This window comes from Cololabis saira, chromosome 2 (assembly GCF_033807715.1).
Source record: "Cololabis saira isolate AMF1-May2022 chromosome 2, fColSai1.1, whole genome shotgun sequence".
Classification (NCBI taxonomy): domain Eukaryota; kingdom Metazoa; phylum Chordata; class Actinopteri; order Beloniformes; family Belonidae; genus Cololabis; species Cololabis saira.
The window spans coordinates 43523041-43549699 of NC_084588.1; the positions used below are offsets into that span (position 1 = coordinate 43523041).

Sequence of the window (26659 nt, forward strand, 5' to 3'; positions counted from 1 at the left end):
TCTCTTTTTTCAAATCTTTTCTGAATGTTGATTGGTAAAGTTTTTTTATGAGCTTTAAACATTCATTGCAGAATACTATAGTCTACTAGTTCATGAAATTTCAACAAATTTAACTGAAGGAATAATAATAACTCAGGTTCTCTTTATTAAAAGATAAATCGTTAAATTGCCAATATTTGTTGTTTCTTGAAACTTCAATCATCAAATCCACCAAACAAGAGTCAACGTTGCATTGAGATAGCCTCCAATGATGTTGAGCCTCCTTTTTCCAGTGAGAAAGATGCTGCCCCACCCCATCCCACTGCCTCCACCAAAAGATGTCCCTCTATTGGTGCAGCAATCAGCATAGTGTTCTCTGTGTCTTCTCCATACTTTGATCCTATGGTCCAACTGCCGTGGACAGAATCTGGACTCATCACTGATCATAACGTTCCTTCACATGTTCAGGTTCCAGTGCACGTGTTGCCGATACCAGGGCAAGAGTCAGTAGCAACAGCAAAATGAGCTGTTTGGCATTGGCAGAGAAGATTTGACAAATGTCTCATGTTTGCTCTGCTGCTTGTCCCATAAATGCTTGTTCCTTACAAATGTGACACCATTTAAAAGGGAAATAAACAAGCTTTCCAACGGCATAAGATTTATTGCCAAAAAGCCTTTTTACAACAAACAAATAATCCACGAACACAAATATTCTTACTTTTTGTGATAAGTATATAATATGGTTTTATTGGACTGTATCTATTTAAGACTATTTGCAAGATTAAAAAACTGTGTCACTCGATGTAGGCTACTGTATGTGGGAGATAGTGGGCATTTAGCCTGTGTGCTAATCAGTCTTTACCCTCGTTGTCTCAAGGTATCTATTTAAGAACTCACAGATTAAACAGGTGTTACATAAACTATCCTGTCAATATGCTACTGCAACCATCCATCTATCATCCATAACTGCTTATTCCTATTAAGGGTCATTGGGATCTGCTGGACCCATCCCAGCTTTCTTCAGGGGAAATTCAGGGTTACACCCTGGACAGGTCGTGTGTAGCAGCAATCCAAACTGAAATCATCATATTGTTTGCTCTTTATGTGGCCAATAATGTTGTAAACTAAAGGGATAGAGAATACAGCTAGGTAGAAGATGCAGTATGATGTGAGGAACAGTCATGCAATGTGATGATGAATCCACAAATGTAGAGTTTTCTATAAATCATTAAGAGTACACTGGGGCATGGCTATTTCTATTTTCTTTTTGCAACATTCCTGGTCTTTAGTGAAAAATTAAGATTTTTATTTTATATGGCCTACTAATAAATGTAAATCAGGCAAAAACTCATTTGTTCTCCCTTTATTTGGCAACATGAAAATGTATGTTTTTTTTGTAGAGGTATATTAATATATTTATATCGCGTTTCATTCTGGGCTGCAAGTTTAAATTGAAATAAAAGCCGTGATAATTAAAATTTAAACATGAGTTCTCATCCTAATATTTATGTCCTTCTAAAATGTTCTTTTATATATCCTTTATTTAACCAGGTGAAAGTGAACATTTTGAATGTTTTGACCTGATTCTCATGGTCCAGGGCCAATATTATGGTACTTCCTTATGCTTAACAATTCTTATGTTAACAAGAGATTTTTCTAATATTAGTTGATTGCTTTGACCCTTTTATTCATCTTTCATTTGCAGTTGTAGTTGCAACTAGTGCAGCATTATGTTTAGAGGCATTAAGCATTGGATCTGCTCCTCTGAGATTTACCTGATGACATTCCCACGGTACTCAGGGGTTTAGCAGATATTAATGCTGACTGACAGCCAGGAGCTTCACAAATGGACAGAGAGACCAAGCAGCTGATTTGTTCTTCACCAGGACAGGTGTGTCCGTAGGTCTGGGACACTGGACTGGTGTGGATCCAGTCAGAGGCCGTCAGCAGAAGGTGGGATAGAAACATGGGAAGTGGGAGCAGCAGCGCTACAACTGCAACAACTAACACAACCGGGTGAGGTGAAAATCAAACAGGGGGCGGGTTGGTGGATGTGTCTGGGCCCTGTCAGTCCAGAACATTCAGATTACCATGACCGTTTATTGTAGTTGTAGAGTAGCTACCATTTTGCCAGAATGACCAGGAGATTCTTGGTCACAGAGTTTACATTTGAAGGTTTAAATCAGAATTTTGAATATTTTTGAGAAATAATAAGAATGTATCCTGTTGTAATGGATTTATTTTCTGCTTGCTTTCTCTTTGGCGGGGCTGATTATGGCAATAAGATAATCAGACGCAGAAACATTTGCAATATAGTGTTTTCAATTGACAATTTTTTCATCGGTTGTTGCAGCTGGGTATTAGTGTCTAATGTGAATAGTATTTTTTTAATAAATCCTAAAAATTGTGGTGTGCCTACATTTGTATTTCACATAATCACATAATATTAGCTAAGCAATACTCTATGTATTCTGGGTTTTGTGTAGGAAAAACTATCCCATTAAATACTGTTTAACTGCATAGCTTTTAGTTGCAATACAAAACACGTGAACAATGGATAGACCTGCTTCTTTTAGTACATTTTCCCCAAAAATAACAAGATCTGGTATGTGATTTTACATGGCAAGTATTTTGAAATTATAGCTTTGCTCTTTTTATTAAAAGCTGGCAGTCAGGTCACTGTTGTACAATAATTTATCGGTAGATGGAGATATAGTCTTGCAGAGTGAGGGGGAACAGTGTACCCATTGTATCTGCTCTACTATTCCTCAGATGATTAGACTTGTGCGGTTTAAAAAAGCAGCATTTGTGTCAAATTTTTTGCACCATGTTTTTCGATTTACATTTGCAGAAAATTCAGATTACCATGACTGTTTATTGTAGTTGTAGAGTACCATTTTGCCAGAATGACCAGGAGATTCTTGGTCACAGAGTTTACATTTGAAGGTTTAAATCAGAATTTTGAATATTGTTGAGAAATAATAAGAATGTATCCTGTTGTAGCCTAATGGATTTATTTTCTGCTTGCTTTCTCTTTGGCGGGGCTGATTATGGCAATAAGATAATCAGACGCAGAAACATTTGCATTATAGTGTTTTGAATTGACAATTTTTTTGTTATTGGTTGTTGCAGCTGGGTATTAGTGTGTCTAATGTGAATAGTATATTTTAATAAACCCTAAAAATTGTGGTGTGCCTACATTTGTATTTCACATAATCACATAATATTAGCTAAGCGAATAACTGCATAGCTTTTAGTTGCAATACAAAAAACGTAAACAATGGATAGACCTGCTTCTTTTAGTACATTTTCTCAAAAATAACAAGATCTGGAATGTGATTTTACATGGCACGTATTTTGAAATTCAGAGGTGTCAAGTAACGAAGTACAAATACTTCGTTACCTTACTTAAGTAGAAATTTTGTTTATCTATACTTCACTGGAGTAATTATTTTTTACGACTTTTTACTTTTACTCCTTACATTTTCACACAATTATCTGTAATTTTTACTCCTTACATTTTAAAAACAGCCTTGTTACTCTATTTCATTTCGGCCTTTAAATAAAACTATCCAGTTAAATTGCTCCATCCGGATAGAGTGAATTTGGTTGTGGTTGTTTCAGATGTTCTTGTCCAGTTTTGTTCTTACATCCGTTCCCTCAGATTCCTGCAACTAAACTTGGATGTACATTCCAATAAAGGTTAGGATAAATGATAACATGCCTCTGAAGTATGTTTTTGCACCATTACAATACTTATAGGAAACTAGTCATCATATCTTCTGCTCTCTGAAACACATGTTAATGCTCAATAGTACACATATATGGTTCTTTAATATATTTGCATTATACTAAGATGCATTCATTTTCAATGGCTTTTGTCCTTAATGGCTTTTTTCCCCCTTACATGACTTTTACTTTTATACTTTAAGTAGTTTTGAAACCAGTACTTTTATACTTTTACTTGAGTAAAAAACTTGAGTTGATACTACAACTTCTACAGGAGTATTTTTAAACTCTAGTATCTATACTTCTACCTGAGTAATGAATGTGAATACTTTTGACACCTCTGTTGAAATTATAGCTTTGCTCTTTTTATTAAAAGCTGGCAGTCAGGTCACTGTTGTACAATAATTTATCGGTAGATGGAGATATAGTCTTGCAGAGTGAGGGGGAACAGTTTACCCATTGTATCTGCTCTAGATTCTTCAGATGATTAGACTTGTGCGGTTTAAAAAAGCAGCATTTGTGTCTAAATTTTTTGCACCATGTTTTTCGATTAACATTTGCAGGCAAACATTTCTTCACGGGTTACAATCAGTTTTCGTGTGTTATAAATCGTTGATGATGCCCATCACTCGTTTTGACAGCCGATGATTTACACAACCGCGCTTTGATCAAGCCAAAGCAGTCAGATAATTGAAGGAAGTATTTGTATTTGACACTGGGCTTGTAATAATCTGTGGGCCATTTAATAGTTAAACTGAAAGAACCACAAAGTGAGTCTGTCTTTCAGGAAACTAAACGGCGTCGACAGTCACGTGGCTTACTTCTTGTTCTTCTGATACATTTACGCTTCCGGATTGGCTGCCCAACTTCACCTCACTACTCCCATCACGCATCCGTATATCCTTCCGCGTTATTCTACGTTTTTAGCAATAAAATGCCTTTCAGATACATTTTATTCCAGCAATACGCAAAGGAAACCCATCTAAACAGTAATGTAATACCGTGGTTGATATAGTTCTATAAACCAAGTGTCGTATATGTTATTTTTTAATGATTCCGTCGGATGGATATGCCACAGCATCGCCATAAAGTAGTCCCCCGGAGTGATGAATGACTAGAGGAGATCACCTTGAGCTGCTCTCAGTCTGCCAGCAGTCACGCCGGCACAAGCCTTACAGGAAACAGCTAAGGTGGGTATTGACGACGGGGCCTCCAGTTTGGTTGATCATTTAAATTGTATGATCATATATTACAACAGATCTATGTGCTTTTCTTTTTTTCTCTTTTTTACAGTGGCTTAATCTTGCGCGTTTGTCAGAAGAAAAAAATGCCTGCGATTGATTTGCCGTTTTTCCTCATTTTTGCCTCTAAAACCACATATACGTTTTAAAAAAACGTTCTGATGGCAAGCGTGGTATTAATTTTCAAGATCTGCCATGCCTTTTTTTTTGTATTTGTTCAACAAGGTTGCGAATGGAAATTTCCGTGATCAGAGATATTATCTATAGGTGTGGCTGCGAGCTCCATACATCATTTTTATTTTACTTAATACTTGTACTAGTATTTCCTTCCTCTTGATGCTTAAAGTTAATAAGAATTACATTTATTGTGATGCGTCAAGTGTTAGGCATTGCGGTCGCTTCCTGTTGCCTCCCGAGGTGGGCGTGGCCTCCCGGTCACCGCGGCCGCTGATTGGTCGGTCATCGCGGGCGCTGATTGGTCGGTCACCCTGATGCTTCAGACTAGGAAAATGTGACGCAGGATGAGAACGTGACATTTGCCGCATCGTCTTTGCTGCAACTTAATTTTAATACAATTTAAATGTTATGAGGTTCAAGTTGACAGCGTAAAACACTGTATTTAAGGCGGTTCATCGAATATTATAGTAATTATTCCTATTTTTTTGAAGTATCAGTCAATGCTTTGAGATAATTCACCCTGTTACTTAGACATGGATCCTGTATCTTAACCCCAAAGCCTAACCTGATCAATATAAACTGTGGGTTAGGATGATAACTGCAGCATGAAATGACTTATTTGCATTTTTTACTGCAGGATCTTGCTGCAGTGATGTAGATGAGATGACTTGTTGAATTTCATTGGCATGTCTCACCCTTCCTTTTCTTTTTTCCCTCTGGACTGCCATGCTTTGGTCCGGTCAGGGGTGCAGATCCGATGTCAGGATTGGGGGGGACACCAACGTGATTTAAATTTTAAATTTTTTGCCAATATGCAACTCATACCATGCAATAAATTGGTAAAGGCTCGCCAAAAAATACTGCACAGAGAATCATTTATTGTGCTTACCTTTCTTGTTTATTTGTCCTAAACAGCCAACAGTGTGTGTCACTGCTTACTTAACTGTTATATTCGTAAATCATAATTTTAAGGGTTTTGGGCATGTAGTGTCTACTCATCTCAAATTCTTCTCACCATCTTCCTTTTATCCTATGGGACTACTTTATGCACAATCAATTGATATATGGATGAAATATGGAGCCCTAAACAAGTTGTTTAAACTAACTGATCATGTTTTAACACAGTTATGGTGGTAAAAATTTTAAAAATATTAATTCAGACTACCAAAAAAAATAATTTATGGAGTAGCAATACTTTCATTCTGTACACTTCAAAACGCACCATGGATGTATTATTTTTTTAGAAATAGATTTTTAATAAATATTGTACATATTCAACCTTTTTAAGTCTGAAAATACATTTGTTCAATTTTGAATAATTTAGGGTATTTTTATTGGGGGGGACAAGTCATGTTTTTCAGAAATTGGAGGGGACATGTCCCCTACATCCCCCCGTCCCCCCCGGGATCTGCACCCATGGGTCCAGTATTAGACATCTTTTGTAACTTCAATAAACACACATGGAAGATAATTTAACCAAAAAAGCTCTACCTGAATTCATTTTAAACTGTAATATGATGCCTTTACCAGATACACCAGGATGAGCCTGCAACATGGCCTTCATATCTTTGTTATGCTTTGTGAGATAGTTGTTATGCCCATAACACACTGCCAGAGACCCTGGCATTGCTGTTCCTGCTTCAACATTGTGTTCACAACATGTTTATGAACCCAAGGAACCAGGGAAGGTATGGGACTCAAACAGGGCAAACTGCTTTGCAAATGAGATCATTATTTTTATTATTTTTGTGCCTATTGCAACATAGGCCCCGAGCTACAGTTATGAATATTCCTCTACTGCAGCAGAATCCCATGTGCACAGTTTCACGTCTTCCATGCTGCTTATCTAAGAGACAATGTAAACATCGCTGCTCAGATTCAGTTTGTCTGGTGAGCTTAAGCTCACCTATTAGTGTTGTCATTTACAAGCACCAAAACATACCACCGTACATTCCGGGTATTGGAGAATCTCCGCGCCGACTCTGTATGCCGTGTGTTATAATTAGCACGGTTTCTGTTTATAGGCCAGGATATGTATGACCCAGGCTGGGAAACACTGTCATGACGCTGTTATGATGTGCCGGGGCAGAAGTTTCATGTACGTCCTTTGCAATAGGCGCTCTCTAGGTCCTTTATCCTCATTGAATGGATTTGCTGTTGAGCTCCTGCAAGTGTCGCACGTATGTACACACATTGCAGCGGTCAGATTTGCTGCTGGGAGGAGTCGTCTGTTGGTAAACGCTGGACGCTCCATCAGCCTGGGGTGGCTCTGGAGATCATTGTTAGTAACGGGCTCGGTCGTCCCCAGGAGGAACCGGAGGAACTACTGGGGGTATGTAGAGCTGCCCGTGAATGGTGCCTCGCTTGAGCGAGTGTGAGTAATTTTGAAGGCATCTATCTTGAGAGCCAGCTTGGATTAGCCCAGTGTTACATCACTTCCATAGTAGGTGATTGTGAATGTCATGGTGCCCTGACTGCCATGCTACTTTAGCTGCATGGAATGGTGGCATGGAAACTCTTTGGCTTGACAGCAGCAGCAGCAGCAAGTGACAATAGGTAACAAAGGTCTATATGGGCCAAGAGATTTAAAAGGATTAATAGAGAGCCATTTCTTATAGTAGCCTTACATCTGAGTCAGGGTTAATGTGGCTGCTCACTAGCTGTCCTGGGTCAGACATATCATATATATATATATATATATATATATATATATATATATTAGGGCTGTGCGATTAATCGATTTTAAATCTAAATCGTATTTTTTAATCAAAATCGATGTTAAAAAAAGGAAATCGGAAAATCGTTTTTTTTGCAGCTGGCTGCATTACAGACAGAACTCGTCTAGTTTGGTCAAGAAAATTGTAAATGTTGTCACTTTACTAAACTCAAGGGGGATTTACAGTATCTTTCAGTTGCACTTCATTCCCAATAGGGAAATTTGTTTGCTATTTTTCTTTAAAAATAAAGATAAAATATTTGAAACAATTTTTTCCATTGTCTTTTGTAGTTTTACCAAAAAAATCGAAAATCGTGTTTTCAGAGAAAAAAATTGGGATTTTATTTTTTTCCCAAAATCGCCCAGCCCTTATATATATATATATGTGTGTGTGTGTGTGTGTGTGTGTGTGTTTATTATATATATAGACACACACAGAAGCCAGCCTAGTGCTGATGTTTTAGGAGCAGTCCTTTTGTTGTATTACTTTTATTGTTGTTAGACATTGGTGATTTTTTAGTACACTCGTGTTAAGAAGCAAAATGGCTTTTCTAAAAAGAAAAACCTCTTCAAACATGAGCCAAATTTTCCTAATAAGACAAATGACTGATCATTTTCACAAAGGGTGGAAAACCCCCTAAAACTAATGGATTAGTCATTCTATTTAGGTGTTTTTTGGTAGTTTTTTTTTTTTCCTACACTCTCCAGAATTTGAACCAGTATTCGTAATCTTTTTTTCCTCGTGACTCAGCTCAAGCAGGTTCTGTTTGTCACAGCAGTGGGATGTGACTGGACTCACGTACAGCACTGCTCTGCCTCATCAATGGAGCTGTTACATCATCAGTCTGCAGCCCTGGAGATGTGGCAGCTCTGCTTGGCATCCTCTCTGTGGTGCTTTTATGATTGGGGCGTGATGAGTGAGAGGAAGTCAGACCACTGCCGCTGCTGCTGTCTAACATGACCTCTCTCTGAGGTTACCGTAATTGTACCTCTGGTGCATTTGCGGCACTATAAAACTGCAATCATGTTGCAGTTTTTTATGCCTTTACAACTCTTCAAAGTGCACCAGCCTCTGCAGCCTTATGTGTTTTAAGTAGTTAGTAGCAAATGAGCAACAATTAAGATATGTTACTAAAACTGATTTCTCGGTACCTTCCACTGGCTGGTATTAAAAAAGGAAATTGTAATTGTGTTTTAACATTTTCAGTACCGAAAGAGTGTCCCGATGCAGGTATTTCCTTTTATAATAGGTGTATTGCAGTGTAAAAGTCCAAGTGATTTGCATTTATAGATGGCAAAAGTTCATGTCTATTGAAGCAGTATCATGTCCTGGAACATCTTCACTGCTATGAGTCAAGTAGTTCCTGGTAAAGCCTCACAGATTATTCTGAATAAAGGACCACAGTTCTTTCTTTGTTTGTTTGCTATTTCTTGCTGTAGTGCCAGATTGAGTTGTCACTGAAGTATTACATTTCTGAGCTGCGCCATAGTTATGTAACCATGGCAACCTGAGCTCCCTGAGCATTCCTCACCGTTACGGATGCAACGAAACGGCCTCCTCAGATTCATCTTTTGTCCGTCAGATTAAACAGGATGTCGCCGTGCTGCGAAACATGGGGGTGGGGGAGTGACGGTGGGGTGAGGAGGTGTTCAGGGAAGTTCCTCTTTCCACGTGCGTGCACAGCTCTAGTCGGGCCTTTTCACAAGAAAAACAGGAATTTATGTAACATTTCTGCTTTGCTTCCACGTAAAGGGGCCGTCATGACAATCTTAGAAATTCCATCCTTTTGTGAATGTGTCGTTGCCACGGGTGACTCAGCAAGGGGGTGGGGGTTGGCAGTGGGGGTTGGGGCCCGGATCTACACGTGGTGCAGCAGCAGCAGCTTGGTGTGTTGGGAGTAGTCTGCTTTTGAAAAAATCTGGCATGCCATTTTATTAGTCTACAAATTTCAGGGCTGTACAAGTCAAGAAAAGGACATCTTGTGCAAACATGTGCTTGCAAGAACCAATTATTGACATAAAAATACACAGTTTGCGTTTCATAATTCTAATCTTGCATAGATAGTCTTTTTTGTGTATAACATCTACTGTGAAAACCATAACCATAAACGTTTCAGTCTATGACCTTCTGCTGAAGGTCGCTTTCTTAAGCGGTGGATTATTTTTGCTGGGGAGTAGCTTAAGCAGTACTTGGTGTTCTTGTTATACAAAAATCTTTTTTTTATTTTTTTTACCTAACCTCAAGATGAAAGAGAGGTATTCTGCAGTGACCTTCAATGCAGTGCAGTATTATACTCCAAAATGACTCGACTTGTGCTTTGATAGAAATATTTCGTACTTTAAAAAGTACTTATTTTGAATTGAACATACAATATTAATGAACTCATGAAATATTTAGTAATATAGTAGTAAAAAGATTCAAATTCATATAGGTCTAGACTTTATCTAATTATACATTTTCTTTTAAATTTTGCATGAAAATTGACTGAGAAGATCACAGTTCCACAAATGCGTGGTTTTCCCACGTTTCCTCCACTACTTATGTTAAGAAAAACAAAACTTGTAATGACATGTCTGAGCTCAGATTACTTTCTGAAGAAACCAAGAGAGAAATAATATGCAAATTAAAGAAAAATAGCCATTATTTGCAGGCTTGTGTGCTATAGTTGAACTACTGAGTATTAACAGTAAAATCCTTCATCATCATGTCATGACATGCAGAATTTAACGATGCAGTTATGAAAGTTACAGGGGACACATTTAGTTGTAAAAAATAAAAAGTCGTATACTGCAGAGATGTTTTGGTACCGTGGCTTCTGTTAAGCTTTTTCAAACGTCTCCTACCACTGATAAAGCTTTACAACAAGGCCAAACTCACTAGTGTCCCTGTCAACATCCACCATCTGCTGACTACTGCTACCATAGACCATACATAATGTATGAAGTAACGCCTGGGGGAGAGGGAAAAAATGCATTCCTGGTTTTGAGAACCTGTTTTGAAAAAACTTGTCATTCATACAAGAAGCACAGTGGATTTTTTTTTGTTGGGTTTTAAAATATATCAGTTTTGGTTTAATTTGAAGGAATATTTGATTCAGTTTCAGGAAGTCATGTCTAGCTGCCCTTCTTCACTAGCAAAAACCATCCAAGGTAACCTTGGACTCCCATCCAGCTCACCTTTTACAGCAACTGCATATCCCTTTACAGCACCATGATGAAAGTAGCTCACTGAGAGTAACGGCAGGTATCACGGTAGAGGCAAGAAGTAAGAGAGAGAGCAAATCTGAGACTGTTTTAAATATAACACAACCTCCATGCCGTTGGGCTGACCTGCTGAGATAAAAATGCCAAACGTTCCTTTTTGTTGCTTTTAAATTTGAAGAGATTATGAAGTATGTGCTTATGTGACTTTTTAAAGGTCCAAGAGAAAATATTTGAGATGCCTGACGGGTCCAAAACCCTGTCAGTCAGTGTTGCACAAATGCATTTGGATGTGCAGCCCTGGCTTCAGATGTAGGGAGCAATGTCAAAAATTTGAACTCTAAAAATGTTAAAGGTTTTGAAACGTGAAGCCAAAGATATGTTTGAAATCCTTTTCTGCCGAGTATGTTTCACCTTTTGTACAACTAGTCAATTTATTTAAACACTATGCAGCAACAGTAAATGTAAGTTGGTCAGAAGGCCCGTCCTGCTTGTTTAAGTTTTTAACCTTGTAAATTGCATGGAATCCAGGTCCCAAAGATTTAAGCAGAAATAAACTGGTAGTTGCCTTTCGGTATGTCGGGTCTCTGAATCACCACCTTCCTCTCTTTATCTCTTGCGGCGCAGAGCTCCAGTCGCACGAGTGATAACCATGCCTCAGCAAAAGTCTCAAGACATGGGATCTGCCTTCATCCAGACGCAGCAGCTCAACGCTGCCATGGCTGACACCTTCCTGGAGCACATGTGCCTGCTGGACATCGACTCAGAGCCCACCACCGCCCGCAACACCGGCATCATCTGCACCATCGGTGGGTCTTTGTCTGCATGCTTTGATGCAAGTTTCTCCCATGATGCACTGCTGCAGAGGTCATCTGACCAGAACCTATTCCAGTTTAAATTAATTGTTATTAATGAACCAGCTTGACTATTGATATACAACTTTCATCAGATATTTCGAAAGGGTTGCGTCATTATTAATGTAACCATATCACAAGGTTTGGTTTTATTTTTTAGTTAGTTAGTTAGTTAATATTTATTTCGGTCAATCACAAATAAAAATCAACAAACAAGATAACACAGGTTTTTTCCTGGTCAACATTGTGATTATTTGACCGAAAAGGTCTGGGCTTGAAGCATAAAGCTTATCTTGCCCACCTTTAACAGAATAGAATATACAAAAAGAACTAATGAAGTATCAGAAATCTACACAAAATAATAATAATAATAATAACGATGATGATGATAATAATAGTAGTAATAATAATAGCAATAATAATGATAATAATAATGATGGCTCTGAAAACAGAAAGTGAAAAGATGCTAAGGAAACCGACAAAACCAATTTAAGTTGTCATTTTATCTCATGCATGTGTGCATTCTTCTTTGTTTGCTTATTGTGTTTCTATATATGTGTCCATTACCTTTGCTTTGAATAATATCTTGTATGCTTTTATTGAATTTGCTAGTTTAAGGTCGTTATCTAATGAGTTCCACAGTTTTACTCCTAAAACATATATACATCTGCCCTTTGTGTTTGTTCTTATTGCTGTTGTGTCAAACATTGCTGTTCCCCTGAGGTCATGTTTTCACCATTTTGACAGATGCTTGCTGAAATCTGAGAGTCTGAGTGCATTGTTGGATAATAAGTGGGGCAGCTCATTTAGGAGACAGAACCAAAACAAACGTTTTGATAATTTCTGTGACGATACCTTCCCACAGGACCGGCCTCTCGTTCCGTGGACACGCTGAAGGAGATGATCAAGTCTGGAATGAACATCGCTCGCATGAACTTCTCCCACGGCTCGCATGAGGTAGGTCTTTTGTTACGTGGACGTGTGGTGAACAAGGACGGCCATCCACTCGGATAACGGCAACGGGTTTCAACTGTGCTCAGAATTCCCATCAAACATGGTTCTGTGTCTTATCGCAGGTTTGGTTGGGGTTGACATGTTGGTCAGTGCGGCAATCTTTATCTTTCCACTTGCATTTCTTAGCTTTCTCAAGCTATTTCAAAACTAGATTTTCTGCAGCACATAGGCACGTAACTGTAAACTGTTATCAGCAGTTTTAACAAGAGTGTAAATGTTGGGTAACCACGTCCAACTTATGACTGTTGCAGTGTTTCTTCACATCGATTTAATCAAACAGTTCTCTTGTTGGAAGAAGATTTTAATCAGGTATAACCTGGTGAATTTCATGAACTGATTGTTCTACTTGGACAATTTAGAACAACGGCAAAATTGTAACTTGAAAAGTGTTTCTTTGTACTTGCAAAGAAATCTAGGAACAAAATATGAATCAGTGTGGTGCAACCAATGGTGACAAAACGGAACGAGCAAACGCAAGTGATGCAATCAGAGAGGGTGGCTGACTGGAATGCTAGATGTGTTGAAGCTGCTGCTTGTTGTAAGCCAGCAGAGAAGGGCAACACGAGCCCTTCTTTAGAGACTCCTGCACAGAAATCCATCCACATATTCGTTTTGTATTAACACATCATAGAAACCAAAAATGCAACTATTGACGGAGCATCCATTTGATCATTGAAAACATACTTTCAAAACTTACAGAAGCTCGTTTGCGTCTCTGAGTGGAAAAACGTGGGGTGAAAACAAGGGTTGCATTACCATGAATGAATGAAAACTTTATTTCGAACATGCTCAAAAAAAAAAAAAAAAAAATATATATATATATTTAAACCAAAGAACAATAGTTAAATAATAATCATAATAAATACAGTATAATACAAATCATAACAATCATAAACAAAAACATGCCTCACTGGCTTTTTTTTTTTTTTTACATGCTCGAAATGGAGCAGGGAGAAGTTAAAAAACTTATGTAGCCCTGCCACGGTTATCCACAACACAAAACGTAATTCGCCACCCTATACATGTATACATACATACATATACACATACACCTTGTCTCTCTGAGCTGGAGCTAACTAAATACCCTTTACTGCTGAAGTCATTTTTTTTTTTTAGAGCTATCGGCTAACTCGTCTTCTTGGATCACAGGGGAGGTAACGGCATGATGTTATAGTTTTCTAAGGCGACACCTGGGATTTTATTTTCCGTCGGCCCTCCTGCTGGCCTGTGTGAGAATTAATTGTAAATGTAAGTTGTTTTGGGTTTTTTTTTTTTTTTTTCCCCTTAAAGAACACATTTTTGCAGATGGCGAGACCATCTCGGTCAGTCCCAATGCAGGTCATGTTGTTTAACTGGCTGTGTTGCCAGTGGGAAAGTCAGCAAATGCCATTACCAGCCACTTAAGTTATTACTGAAAGCTCTGGTTACCCAGGTGAGTCGCATAAGCCTCACGCACAAGACGGCTGTCTTCAATGTCAAGCGCTGCACTGCGTGTGTGTGGCCTTCATAAAGAGTAAGAAAGCGCTACCGCACAAAGAATGCTCTCTCTCTGTATCTCACACACACACCGTTAGTGGGAATCACCATCATCATAGACTCTGATTAAACTACCGGTAGTTAGGATCTTACATTGTTCAGGGTTATTGTATATGTTGGATTCATGCAGCCATGAGGAATTTCCTTTTGAGAAATGCTGCAGTTCAGGCAATAGTGCCGTCCCTGAGACTGGCAATCATGTATCATAAAATGAAGGAGTGCTCAAGGACATCTGCTGGCATAGACATGATACATGACCCATATTCACGTTGATTGTACTCTGACTCACTTTATTATACTCTAGTGTGCCATTTCACATGCACTCTGTCTTTTTTTTAATTGATGCTTCTTGTGTACTTGGGTCAAATAGTAACCAGTAAGTAAGCGTGGCAGTCGGACCGGTCGTGATGACATGCCGTGCAGCTTAATATCCTGACTGGTTTTACCTCTTGAGATATTAATGAGAGTATCTCTTTTTCCAGTACCATGCAGAGACAATCAAGAACGTGCGCGAGGCATGTGAGAGTTTCGAGCCCGGCAGCATCCACTACAGGCCCGTTGGCATTGCTCTGGACACTAAAGGCCCAGAAATCAGGACTGGCCTCATCGGGGGTGTAAGTTTACCATAGTGTTTTGTGTTTTTCTGGTTCCTCAAACTAAAAAAAACATGAATAATGTCAACATCTGATTATATTAAAACTGAAATCTGACTGTTAATTGTGTGACAGAGCGGCACTGCTGAAGTGGAGCTGAAGAAGGGCAACATGCTCAAGATTACCTGGGACGATGCTTACCAGGAAAACTGCAGTGAGGAGGTCCTCTGGCTCGACTACAAGAACATTGCCAAAGTCGTGGAAATTGACAGCAACATCTACATCGACGATGGGCTCATATCCCTGCAGGTCAAGGAGATTGGTGAGTGTTAAAGACGCACCTTACTACCCCCTGTGGTGCATCCCAGCTGGTCCCGGCTTAGGGGTATAGTCTGTAATGTTGGAGAGCTAGCAAGATTTGAAAGTGGCACCTCCTCTAAGCCCCACCACCTCCTCCCCGTCCCGTCAGCGCTCCGTCCAAAGCCACGCCCCCACAAACTTGTGCGCATTTGCAGGAGTCAAGTTTTCCAGGACATTTTGGACAGCACATTTTCAACAAAACTACCCCATGTCTCATTCACCTGTAAGCGAGGCCAGTTTTAAGGAGGGGGGGCAGGGGTGGGCTGTGTCCACCCAAACGTGCATCCTGCCCACCCAATCAACGTTATGGGGATCCTTTATTTTTTTATAATTTAATTTTTTTATAAACATAAAAAAATATCATAGAATATCTGTACCATTTCTGATTGGGTGGGCTCTGCGCATCATTTTTAGACACAGCAATGAACACATACCGCAAAAGTTGTGTCTCAGAACAGCACACAGAGCACACACTGAAGGCTGATTTATGGTTCCGCGTTACCAAAGATCCTCTATATATATTTTATATATAATAAAAATAACAGTATTATTAAGCAAAGAAGCAAGTATTATTTTAGTTTTAAACTTCATTTTATCCGATGGGAAAACGATGAGAGCCAAATCTCTCGAGAGTGTGTTGCTCAGACAGAGACAGGTCTCAAACAAAGTTCATTTTCTCCTAATCTGTCGGTCTGAAAATTGCCATTTTGGTGTCAGAATGTTCAGAAGGTTTGTGGCTTTTGAAAAATGGGTCCCATATTTACTTAGGTTACTATGGGGCGAAGGAATTGGTAATAATCTGTGCTCACGTTCACTTTTCCCATAGGACTCAATAGGCACTGGACCTACTTCCGGTCTCCTAAAGGGGCGTGGCAGTCACGTGACACAGATACAAGAAACGCAACCGTAGTGGGCTGTCTCGGTTTATAGAACGTCTCTGGCGTTACACCAGCGCAGAATGGTGCACGTCGCCGCATACCCTACGCCTTAGGTTACGGCGTACCCTACGGCGTAGCCGTGGCAACAGAGCCTGCACGGCACCGCAGCCACCGCCACCCGCACCGGCGCTCTCCGCCCTCGCCGGGATGGAGACGCCTCCTTCCCCACGGACCCCCATACAGGGGAGCTGGTATTTTTGGCTGCGTTTTCTCATTTTCTGCCCCATTCTTCAGCAAACGTGACTCGAGTGTGTGAAGTTTTCCGGCAAGATTTTCAACGTGACGAGTGGGACAGAGGGGGGCGTGGGCGGGACTTAAAATGAAGGCATCTGATTGGTTCTTTCCCCCCTGCCAATCCTCTGGTCCTCTGACCAATCCGTGCCACTCGGTGTGCAAAAAACAGATTGGTCAGAGATTTTACAGGATTAAAGCTGTCAGAGAGGTCGGATTTTTTTCTTTCCTTTTTCTGAACACATTATTCAATGGCTACTCTCAGGATGGAAGGACCATTTCACCCAGTATAACAATAAATGTTTTTGAATAAGACTACAGACTATACCTTTAAATGACCCAGTTGGGCTGTATTCCCAATGCGAGTGGAAATCTCCCACGCCAGGGTAACTTCCTCTTAATTTAAACATGCAAAGGTAGCCGGACTGTGCCAGACACTTTTTTGTAGCAGACGTATGTGTTTTTAACATGGTATGAAAAAACAAATGGTTTCTTTCCTTTAACTTTCCAGGCTCCGATTTCCTCATGTGCTTGATCGAGAATGGCGGCACCCTGGGCAGCAAGAAGGGAGTGAACCTCCCGGGAGCAGCCGTAGACCTGCCCGCCGTCTCAGATAAGGACGTCAAGGACCTGACGTTTGGCGTGGAGCAGGGCGTCGACATGGTCTTTGCCTCCTTCATTCGCAAAGCAGCAGACGTGAACGCGGTCAGACAAGTGCTGGGAGAGAAGGGCAAGAACATCAAGATCATCAGCAAGCTGGAGAACCACGAGGGCGTACGCAGGTCTGTGTGGAGATGAGCGTTTGCTTTTGTCTGAAATAATAAAGCGTTTATGTATGTGTATACTGTTGGATTGGATAAAACAATGGTACAATGAACAAAATGGTAGATAGTTTACTCGGATGGATTAAAAGTAGGTAGGGCTGGGGATTTTGGACAAAAATAAAATCCCGATTTTTTTTTTTTTTTTTTTTTTTTTTTTTTTTTTTTTTTTTTTTTTCTCTGAAAACCCGATTTTTGATTTAGATTTTTTTGGTAAAACTACAAAAGACAATGGAATAAATTGTTTCAAATATTTTATCTTTATTTTTAAACAAAAATAGCAAACAAATTTCCCTATTGGGAATGAAGTGCAATTGAAAGATACTGTAAATCCTCCTTGAGTTTAGTAAAGTGACAACATTTACAATTTTCGATTTTCCGATTTTCCTTTTTTTAACATCGATTGTGATTAATAAATCCGATTTAGATTTAAAATCGATTAATCGCACAGCCCTAAAAGTAGGGCTGGGACTTGATTAAAAAGATTTATCAAATTAATTACAGGCTTTGTAATTAATTAATCGCAATTTGATCGCATATCAATTTTAGACCTGAGAACAATGAGATTTCCTTTTTTTGTTTGTTTCAAATTGATTTTTGTATACGAGTGAATGATTGACTAGTGAAAACATATGTTCAATTTATGAAACAGTTAATTTTTATCAAGGTGGTGCTTCACCAAGAACAAATCAGTGCAATTTGCTATAAAGTGCAGTAAATTAAATATAGTATAAAAACTATAATATAAGTGGTCTGGTTGGTTGGTGCGCCGTCCGTGTGAAAGTCGTCCTGTGAGAAACGTTCCGAGGGGAAAAAACTAATGCGATTAAAATGCGCTATTTTTTTTTAGCGCGCTATTTTTTTCTGTAATTAATTAATCGAAATTAATGCGCTAAAGTCCCAGCCTTAATTAAAAGATGAAGACCATGAATGCACCATTTCAGTTGTCCATCCCTTAACTTCCCTTCTTTAAAAAATGATAACTAATAGTTGTCATCAAATTGGTTGTTTTCTGCAGATTTGATGAAATCATGGAGGCCAGCGATGGCATCATGGTTGCCCGCGGTGACTTGGGTATTGAGATCCCCACAGAAAAGGTCTTCCTGGCCCAGAAGATGATGATTGGTCGCTGCAACAGAGCCGGCAAGCCAATCACATGCGCTACTCAGGTGAGATGAAGGGACGGGAAATATTGACTTCAAAATTACCACAAGAAACTGATGACTAAATGTATTTTCATGAACAAACCCTGAAGTAAATATTCCTAAACCATTTAGATGTTGGAGAGCATGATCAAGAAGCCGAGACCCACCCGTGCCGAGGGCAGCGACGTAGCCAACGCCGTGCTGGATGGAGCTGATTGTATCATGCTGAGTGGGGAGACTGCAAAGGGAGATTACCCCCTGGAGGCGGTTCGCACACAGCACATGGTAGGTTCACGGACGGCAACGTTGTCAAAAACATCAAAATCTTGTTTCTAAAATCAGTTAAAATAACTACAACTTCATGATTTCTTGTTTCAATAAAGCGTGCATGATTTATAATTCTTAAAAATCAAGTTATAGAAAGAAAAAGACTATTTTCTGGGAGATTCTAGTGTTCACCTGAACACATTTTCGCACGACTTCTGCTTTTTCTTGGGCCAAATCCCATTACTTGTGCACCTTCTATTTCCCCCCCAGTGATTTATCTAAAGAGAGATCCCCTTCCATTAAGACCATCAGTTGGATATTAATTTCAGCTGTGCAGTTGCAAACAACTGGGTTGCTGCATAACGTCCACGCTTAGCATGTGGTTTTTGCTCGGTATCATGATGGCATGCTGGTACTTTCTCCGACAACTAAAGCCAATGCCTGTCTCCAACTCTTAATCTAACTAATTCACTGGAGCTGCATTTCTGTGCCACTTATTTCTTTGCAATGCAATCTCAAAAGTGGTCTGTTCAAATAGGGCTGGGCGATATGGACCAAAAGTCATACCTCGATATTTTCTAGCTAAATGGCGATACTCGATATATATCGATATTTTTTCTGTGCCATAATTGGGGTTTCCCCCACAGCATTATAGCATAGCATCTCTGTTAGCTTCATTTTTTTCTGTTTTTCAGTTTTAATACAAAGCCTCGTGCCAAATGTCACACAGGTACCTTTATTAACAGAGGTCTGCACAATATCAAAATGTATAAAACAAATGAATAAACTGCCTGGATATATAGAATAAAAATGCTTCTTGAATAAAATAAAACAAATATCCCTTTCCTGCATAACAATTAAATTCAAATACACGGTGCAATTAATACAATGTAGACAGTAACAGGCAGACTTTTCCATTGAGGTTGACAGTTGTGCAAATAACAAAACATTTGTGCAAATCTCAAATAAAACATTCAAGTCAATTTGTCACAAAATAAGCTATATCAGAATCATAAAAAAAAAAAAAAAAAAAAAATTCAATCGATATAAACGATATTGTCTCATACCATATCGCGTTTGAAAATATATCGATATATATTAAAATCTCGATATATCGCCCAGCCCTATGTTCAAATCTTTACTCCTTAAGGTGGTGGAATACATGGATCTGGTGGTTTCTGTATTGCATGTTTCTTACAAAATGAGGGCTAAAGACGATAAACACCAATTATTTTTGATGACTCATTTGAAATTTGATCAAATTTTCCCACACATTGTGATTCAGTAGACTATAACCGATCACTGATATAAGGCCGTTGCTATGATTGTTGTCTGTGATGGCTGCAGTTGTCTGTCAGTCAGGGATAGATGCAAGCAAAGCAAACATTTCAGACCAAACATTGTTTCAGCCTTAATGAGCATCTTTACACTTTATGAATGACACTGCTGGGTACTGCTTTAGTGCCTCACCTCTACTTGTCCTTTCCTGGCCAAACCTCTGCAGTTCTCAGCCACGGTGCAGATGCCTGTGACTCAGCAGTCCTGGAGCTCCACTTATACTGACGTTGCGTCAGAATCCCGAATGAAACACTGCTGTTGTTTAACCTTAGGCACTCAATTATTGAGAGGAAGAACCCCCTTCTGGACTAACCTCTGAAAGGCATCTCTAACTCGTACTCTGATGCTTCTTTGTTTCTCCTGGTTTTTCTGAAACGCCTAATGAACCGTGTGGCATCTTATCTCACATCTCATTTCCTTCTTAACACAAGTTGGCTTCTTGTAGACTTGTAGTATTTAGATTTAATTCTAGGATGCTGTCATGTTTTAATGTTATTGATCTCTTTTAATAGACTTTATACATTTGTCTATTGTTAGAATGTTTGTTTTTTCGATGTGTAGTTCATTTAATCTCGGATTAAAGTGTGTTATTAGACTGTTTTTTTTTTACAATTAACATCATGTAACTGGTTGTGGTTGAATTTTGACTTCATTCTAATGTTGTCTCCCTGTGTGTCCCCACTAATTGCAAACTTAAACGCTACTGCTGGCTGTCCCTCATGACTTTCTTCTGTCCTTTTCTCTTTTTTCTCTTTTTTCCCCCCCCTCTTAATGGATCTTTCCCTCTTTTTTCTTTTATTTGTTCGATTTGCCTTCTTTTTTCTTCTTCATCTGTGTGCGTGGCTGCTGTGGGAATGCCTTCGCTCGACGCGCCTTGCCCTTACTTGTGCCAGATTGCTCGCGAGGCCGAGGCGGCCATGTTCCACCGGCAGGTGTTTGAGGACCTGCGTCGCTCCACGCCGTACTGCAAAGACACGGCCGAGGCCATTGCCATCGGCGCAGTGGAGGCCTCCTTTAAGAGCTTGGCCTCTGCTATCATTGTGCTCACGGGCTCTGGAAGGTAGGCAGGTGATCTGGTCCTGGCACGCCGCGAAAGTGGCCCGTACTTTAAGGAGTCTAAATGAGGGAAAAGTAGGGCCAGACAGGGATTAACAGAGGAGGGTGCAACGGGGTGAGCTGGCAAACACTCTAATTAGACTGCAGGCTTATTCAGCCAATTAATTATCAAGTTTTAAAAGTGTGGCAGGGTGGAGAGGTGGATAGGACACGCGCACCTGTGTCCCATCCGCCTGAGTGGATCTCTCCACCCTGCCTGACTTATAAGGCGGAGCTGGGCAGCAGAAAAGAGGTCGGAGCTGCTGTCATGCGGAGGTGCTTGTGCACGGTGTGTGGTGTTTTGTGAAATAAACGGTTCTGCACGAAACTCTGTGTCTCTCCGTCCTTCGGAGCCCCACGTTGGGCGCCAGTGTAGCAGGGCGAGTGCTACGGGGGCCCGACCAACAGGATAGAGGAGGACACGGAGTTTTGTGCAGAACCCTTTATTTCACAAAACACCACACACCGTGCACAAGCACCTCCGCATGACAGCAGCTCCGACCTCTTTTCTGCTGTCCAGCTCCGCCTTATAAGTCAGGCAGGGTGGAGAGATCCACTCAGGCGGATGGGACACAGGTGCGCGTGTCCTATCCACCTCTCCACCCTGCCACAAAAAGGTAAAAGGAAATCACTCATTAACCCGTCTTCAATTGACTGAGGATCCGTCTTTGACTGGAGTCTGGCTGCGTGTTTGCCGCTCACGCCCGCCGCCGGTGCGAGTGTCTTACTGTGTCGCTGAGTGTGGTGAGAGTAACCCCCGGCCCCCCCTTCCCTCCGGCGCTCAGATAGCGCGAGAGGCCGAAGCGGCCACGTTCCACAGAAAGCTCTTCGAGGAGCTGCGGAGACACTCCCACGTGACCAAGGACCCGACGGAGGCCGTGGCCGTGGGGGCCGTGGAGGCGTCCTTCAAGTGCTGCGCCAGCGCCATCATTATTCTCACTAAGTCCGGGAGGTAAGAGAGAGGAGGCCAGAGCTGATCCTGGTCGTGGAGGTAAGGTGTCGGCAGATTCCCCCCAGCCTAATGAACCCCCCCCCCCCCCCCCTCCAGCGCTTGATGTGGAGATCCTGGCCTCCTTCAGTTGTGTGTGTGAGGTGTGTGTGGCGTGTGTGTGTGGATATGTAGGGTGGGTGGAGACAGCAAATGATCTGGAGTGACAGTGGGTCGTGTCGGTAGCCCAGTCCATTTGTCCACCTGTCAGGTTTTTTTTCTTTATTTTATAAAATTGGTGCAGTGGTCCAAAGTGTTTGATCGACAATCATTATTATTTATGTTTATTTGATATGGACATAGCAACTACATCGATCAAACCAGATGCATTGTTTAAGTGTTTGAGCACTTGCTAAAGTGCTAATTCGCAACACTTGTCCATAGGCAGCTTTTGAAAAGAATAGAGAGCAATAAAATATTAAGATAACAAGAATGGGGGAAAAAATAAATAAATGAAAAAACAAACAAACAACAAAACAATTGGAAAGGAAATCAAAGAAATACAAACAATTTTCAATTATCGGACACACCTCATAAATGAAGCGCACTGTGGAATTATTACCCTAAGAGATGAATTGCATAAACTATGTACCTGATACAGTGGGGCAAAAAATGATTTAGTCAGACACCAATTGTTCAAGTTCTCCCACTTAAAAAGATGTAATTTTCATCATAGGTAATTAGGAATAGGAAATTGCAGAAAACGTTTGACCCCTGTCATTGCCAACAAAGGGTATATAAAGTGTTGAGATTAACTTTTGTTACTGACCAAATACTTATTTTCCACTATACATTCTTTACAAATCAGATAATGTAATTTCTGTAATTTATTTTAATTTTTTTTTCATTTTGTCTCTCATAGTTGAGATTTACCTGTGATGAAAATTACAGGCCTCTCTCATCTTTTTAAGTGGATTTCCACAACTGGTGTCTGACTAAATACTTTTTTGCCCCACTGTACGTGAACAGAGGATTGATCCCTCATTTAAAGAGAACATTTACTGGTTCAACCGGCCTCATTTGTCTCGCTATAATGCCCAGAGTTTGACAGTGGACAAGAACTGGGCTACTGACTTCCTCACTCCCATGATGCATCAGAAGTGTTACTTATTTTGGCTCTAATGACCTCTCAGGACTGTTTTATTAACATCGAGTAATGAAGCTCTGCTAAACGCAAGGAGTCAGAATGTGCCAGAAAATCTGAAAATACTTGCCGCTTCTGGGATGCAGAGCTTTTAATCATACTGATTTTAATGTTTGATCTCTGTGCATGGAGTGATTACAACATACACGATACTAGAACTGTATGAAACTAATGTTTTTAGCGTGATATTTAGTCTTCATGACTTGAATGGCAGCACCCGTCAATGGGTGAATCTTTTTACTTGCATTTGTTCTGGTGAAAAATATTCAAAAAGAATTGTATATTCATAAATGACAACAAAAAAAATGTAAATGCCAATAGATTTGCTAAAATGGTCAGACCGCCACCTACACTCAAAGTAGCTACTTTGACTGTTCTGAAAATGGAATAGTTGGGGTTGATAAAGGCATCATGTAATTGTTTGCTCGCAATTTCTTTTTAATTAACCCAACTTTTGATTGTGATTAGATTACATTTCAATCAGTTCGTGCAGAGCCCGGTAATTCCAGACGGCTCTGCTGATGACTTGCATCAGTTTATCTCTTAATTACCACCGGCTTTCATGCATGCTCAGCTGCATTTCCGTGTGTTTGCAGGTCTGCACACCTGGTCTCCAGGTACAGGCCCCGCGCTCCCATCCTGGCCGTGAGCCGTAACGCCCAGACGGCTCGCCAGGCCCACCTGTACCGCGGGATCTTCCCCGTGCTCTACACCAAGCCCTCCCACGATGTGTGGGCAGAGGATGTTGACATGCGCGTTAACTTTGCAATGGAAATGGGTAAGAGACGTTGATGCACCACCTACCAAGGACTAGGGCTGAACGATTTTTGAAAATAATCTAATTGCGATTTTTTTCCTCAATATTGCGATTTAATATGCGATTATTTTTTCAAGGTCCTGTTCTCCTGTATTTTTCAAATACACAAGCAATAAATTAGTTTGTTTTATAATAAACAATGTAAGATTTATTTAAAGCACAGATTACAACGATAAAGAAAACAAATTTGTGGCTTTACCTCTTTAACACGTCTACACATGTCCGACACTCATAACACGAGTGTTATGGGTCGTTCTCGCTGAACCCAATCGCACGAGACCAAACCGGGGTAAACTTTAGCAAAAACGAGGCGTAGTTTAATAGAAAAACACAGAAAAACTCCGACAGGGAACAAAAAAACCTTCCTCACAGGGAACTCAGAACTTCTTCACAAATAATTTAAAAATCACAGAGAAAAAAAACCACCAGCAAACTAACAGACAAACAAAGCTTACAGAGTTAACAAAACGAACCAGCAATGAACAACTCGCAGCCCCACTGTTTAACCTCCTGATGAGCTGACAGGCTGCAGGTTCAGGCTCACAGCGCGACTCAAGGCTGATTTAAGGTTCTGCATTAAATCGACGCAGAGGCTACGGCGTAGGGTACGCGGTACGCTGACCGTACGGTGCGCGTCGCCGCGTAACCTACGCCGGCTCTGCATCGATTAAATGCGGAACCATAAATCAGGCTTCATAGCGCGACTCCACTTTCTGCCGGTGCGTGCCCGGCTCGTCACCGCGCACAGCTCCTCGCCACGCCGACTCCGCGCTCATATATTTAATACATTTATAAAGCCCCGCCTGGCCGAGCCCTAACACTGAGGCCATGGTAGATTTAGGTTACACGCGGACACTTGATTTTTTTCCCCTGCCGGCAACGTGAACAGGGATCACGTGTCCAGATCACATGACTGGTCAAATCACAGCCTTTGCGGTTAGAAAATCTTGTTTTATCACATCGCGATATTATCGTAAATGCAATTAATCATTCAACCCTTCCAAGGACTCATCGTTGGACCATTCCATCATCTAATAAGTGTTGTTTTGTTTATTTTCTAGGCAAAGCTAGAGGCTTCTTCAAAGTGGGTGACGTCGTCATCATCCTGACCGGCTGGCGCCCCGGCTCCGGCTACACCAACACCATGCGCGTTGTCCTGGTGGCCTGAGCGACCCACACAGCTGCCCTGCTGCCTCCCTTCACGTTCATGAATCTTTTCTAGTTCTCCACCTCCAACCTCGCTCCTGCTCACAGCCCCTCTCATGCAACACCAGGGTCACAGGCTCGCCTACTTAGCATTTTAAGCAACGATGCACAGAAACGAGACGACCGCGTGGTCCCGTACGACGTTTCAGATGAGAGCGGACCTCTTGTTCCTCACAAATCCAATTAGTAGTGCACCTTAACATTGTTTGTTTTTATTGTTTTTCCTCAACCAGTCTTCAGGGTCTCAGACTAATGCACCTTGATCAGAAACTACTGTATTTGTGCACTCCAACACTGTACTGTATTAAAGTGAAAGTGTGAGTGGCGGCATCATGGATCTGTGTGCATGTGCGTCCCGGGCTCTGGTTTGGGCGAGGTGGTCGGTCACGCCGTCGGCTGGCTTTAGCAGCACCGCGAGTATCGGAACAGTTTACCATTTACACTCCTGCCAGGGGAACGAACAAAGTATTGGCATTTAGAAATCAAAAAGGGCTCCACCACGTCACCCAAACAGACGCTCCCGTAGTTCTGAAGTGTCCTCGTGTACCTGTACGCCCGCTTTCACTGTTCCAGTGTGTCTGATAGTGTTGCACTCCTAATCTCTGGACATTGTTACATTCTGTATTATACTTGATGGTAAACTTTGGTTTTTCGGGACATCCAATGCTACTTATATATTTTTTTCTGACTATAGAGGAAAAGTTAGTTTTGGGTGTCCAGTCCAGACGTTGTTGAGAAAGTTACTGTTATTAGATGTGTAATGAAGCCTTTTGGATCATTATAAATTGAAACTCACGTGGGGTTTTGCCGAAGTTGACTGATATGACCAAGCTCTTTGAATTGTTTTTGTTTGTTTGTGCTTTTCAGGGGACTGAGATAAAGCTCTGTACTTCACAAAGTGACTGATGGGTAGAATCCCTCTCCTTGTCTTCAATGTTGGTGACCTTTTTGTGTAGCTTTTTCCTTGTGAGTCTCACATGCTTCTGATTGTGACGCTAGAGTGTAAGAACTGTCATGTTTGGCCGGTGCACTGGGCTGCCCTACAAGACTGGAGTTCCATCAATAAAAGAGATGAACACCTACCTGAATTGAGTTGCAAATGTTCTTTGTTTCAACTGCCATTAAATCAATCAATTACTTTATTTGTCCCCAAGGGGGCGATTCGTTTCACGACAGGAGAAGCACACAATGTTAAATATGCATAAAATATACATAATAAATTACAATAGTAGTATAGACCTAAGCTTGAGAGTGAAGGCTTTTTCACCC

General features: G+C 40.7%; 1 protein-coding gene across 4 annotated transcripts; it reads left to right on the forward strand.

The window, feature by feature from the left end:
* The first annotated feature begins 1847 nt into the window (after positions 1-1847).
* On the forward strand, positions 1848-26478 carry pkma (pyruvate kinase M1/2a). Of its 4 annotated transcripts, none has more exons than XM_061746156.1 (11): positions 1848-1995; positions 11671-11852; positions 12763-12854; positions 14930-15061; positions 15176-15362; positions 17081-17351; positions 18409-18559; positions 18668-18820; positions 21034-21200; positions 23964-24145; positions 25246-26478. In XM_061746156.1, the coding sequence occupies exons 1-11, from the start codon at positions 1946-1948 to the stop codon at positions 25350-25352; spliced, it is 1674 nt and encodes a 557-aa protein (XP_061602140.1). In that variant the 5' UTR covers positions 1848-1945; the 3' UTR covers positions 25353-26478. The 4 variants fall into 4 exon arrangements, with proteins under 4 accessions (XP_061602140.1, XP_061602130.1, XP_061602121.1 ...); XM_061746146.1 differs by lacking the exon at positions 1848-1995 and adding an exon at positions 4756-4898; XM_061746137.1 differs by lacking the exons at positions 1848-1995; positions 21034-21200 and adding exons at positions 7305-7458; positions 22021-22187.
* The last annotated feature ends 181 nt before the right edge of the window (positions 26479-26659 follow it).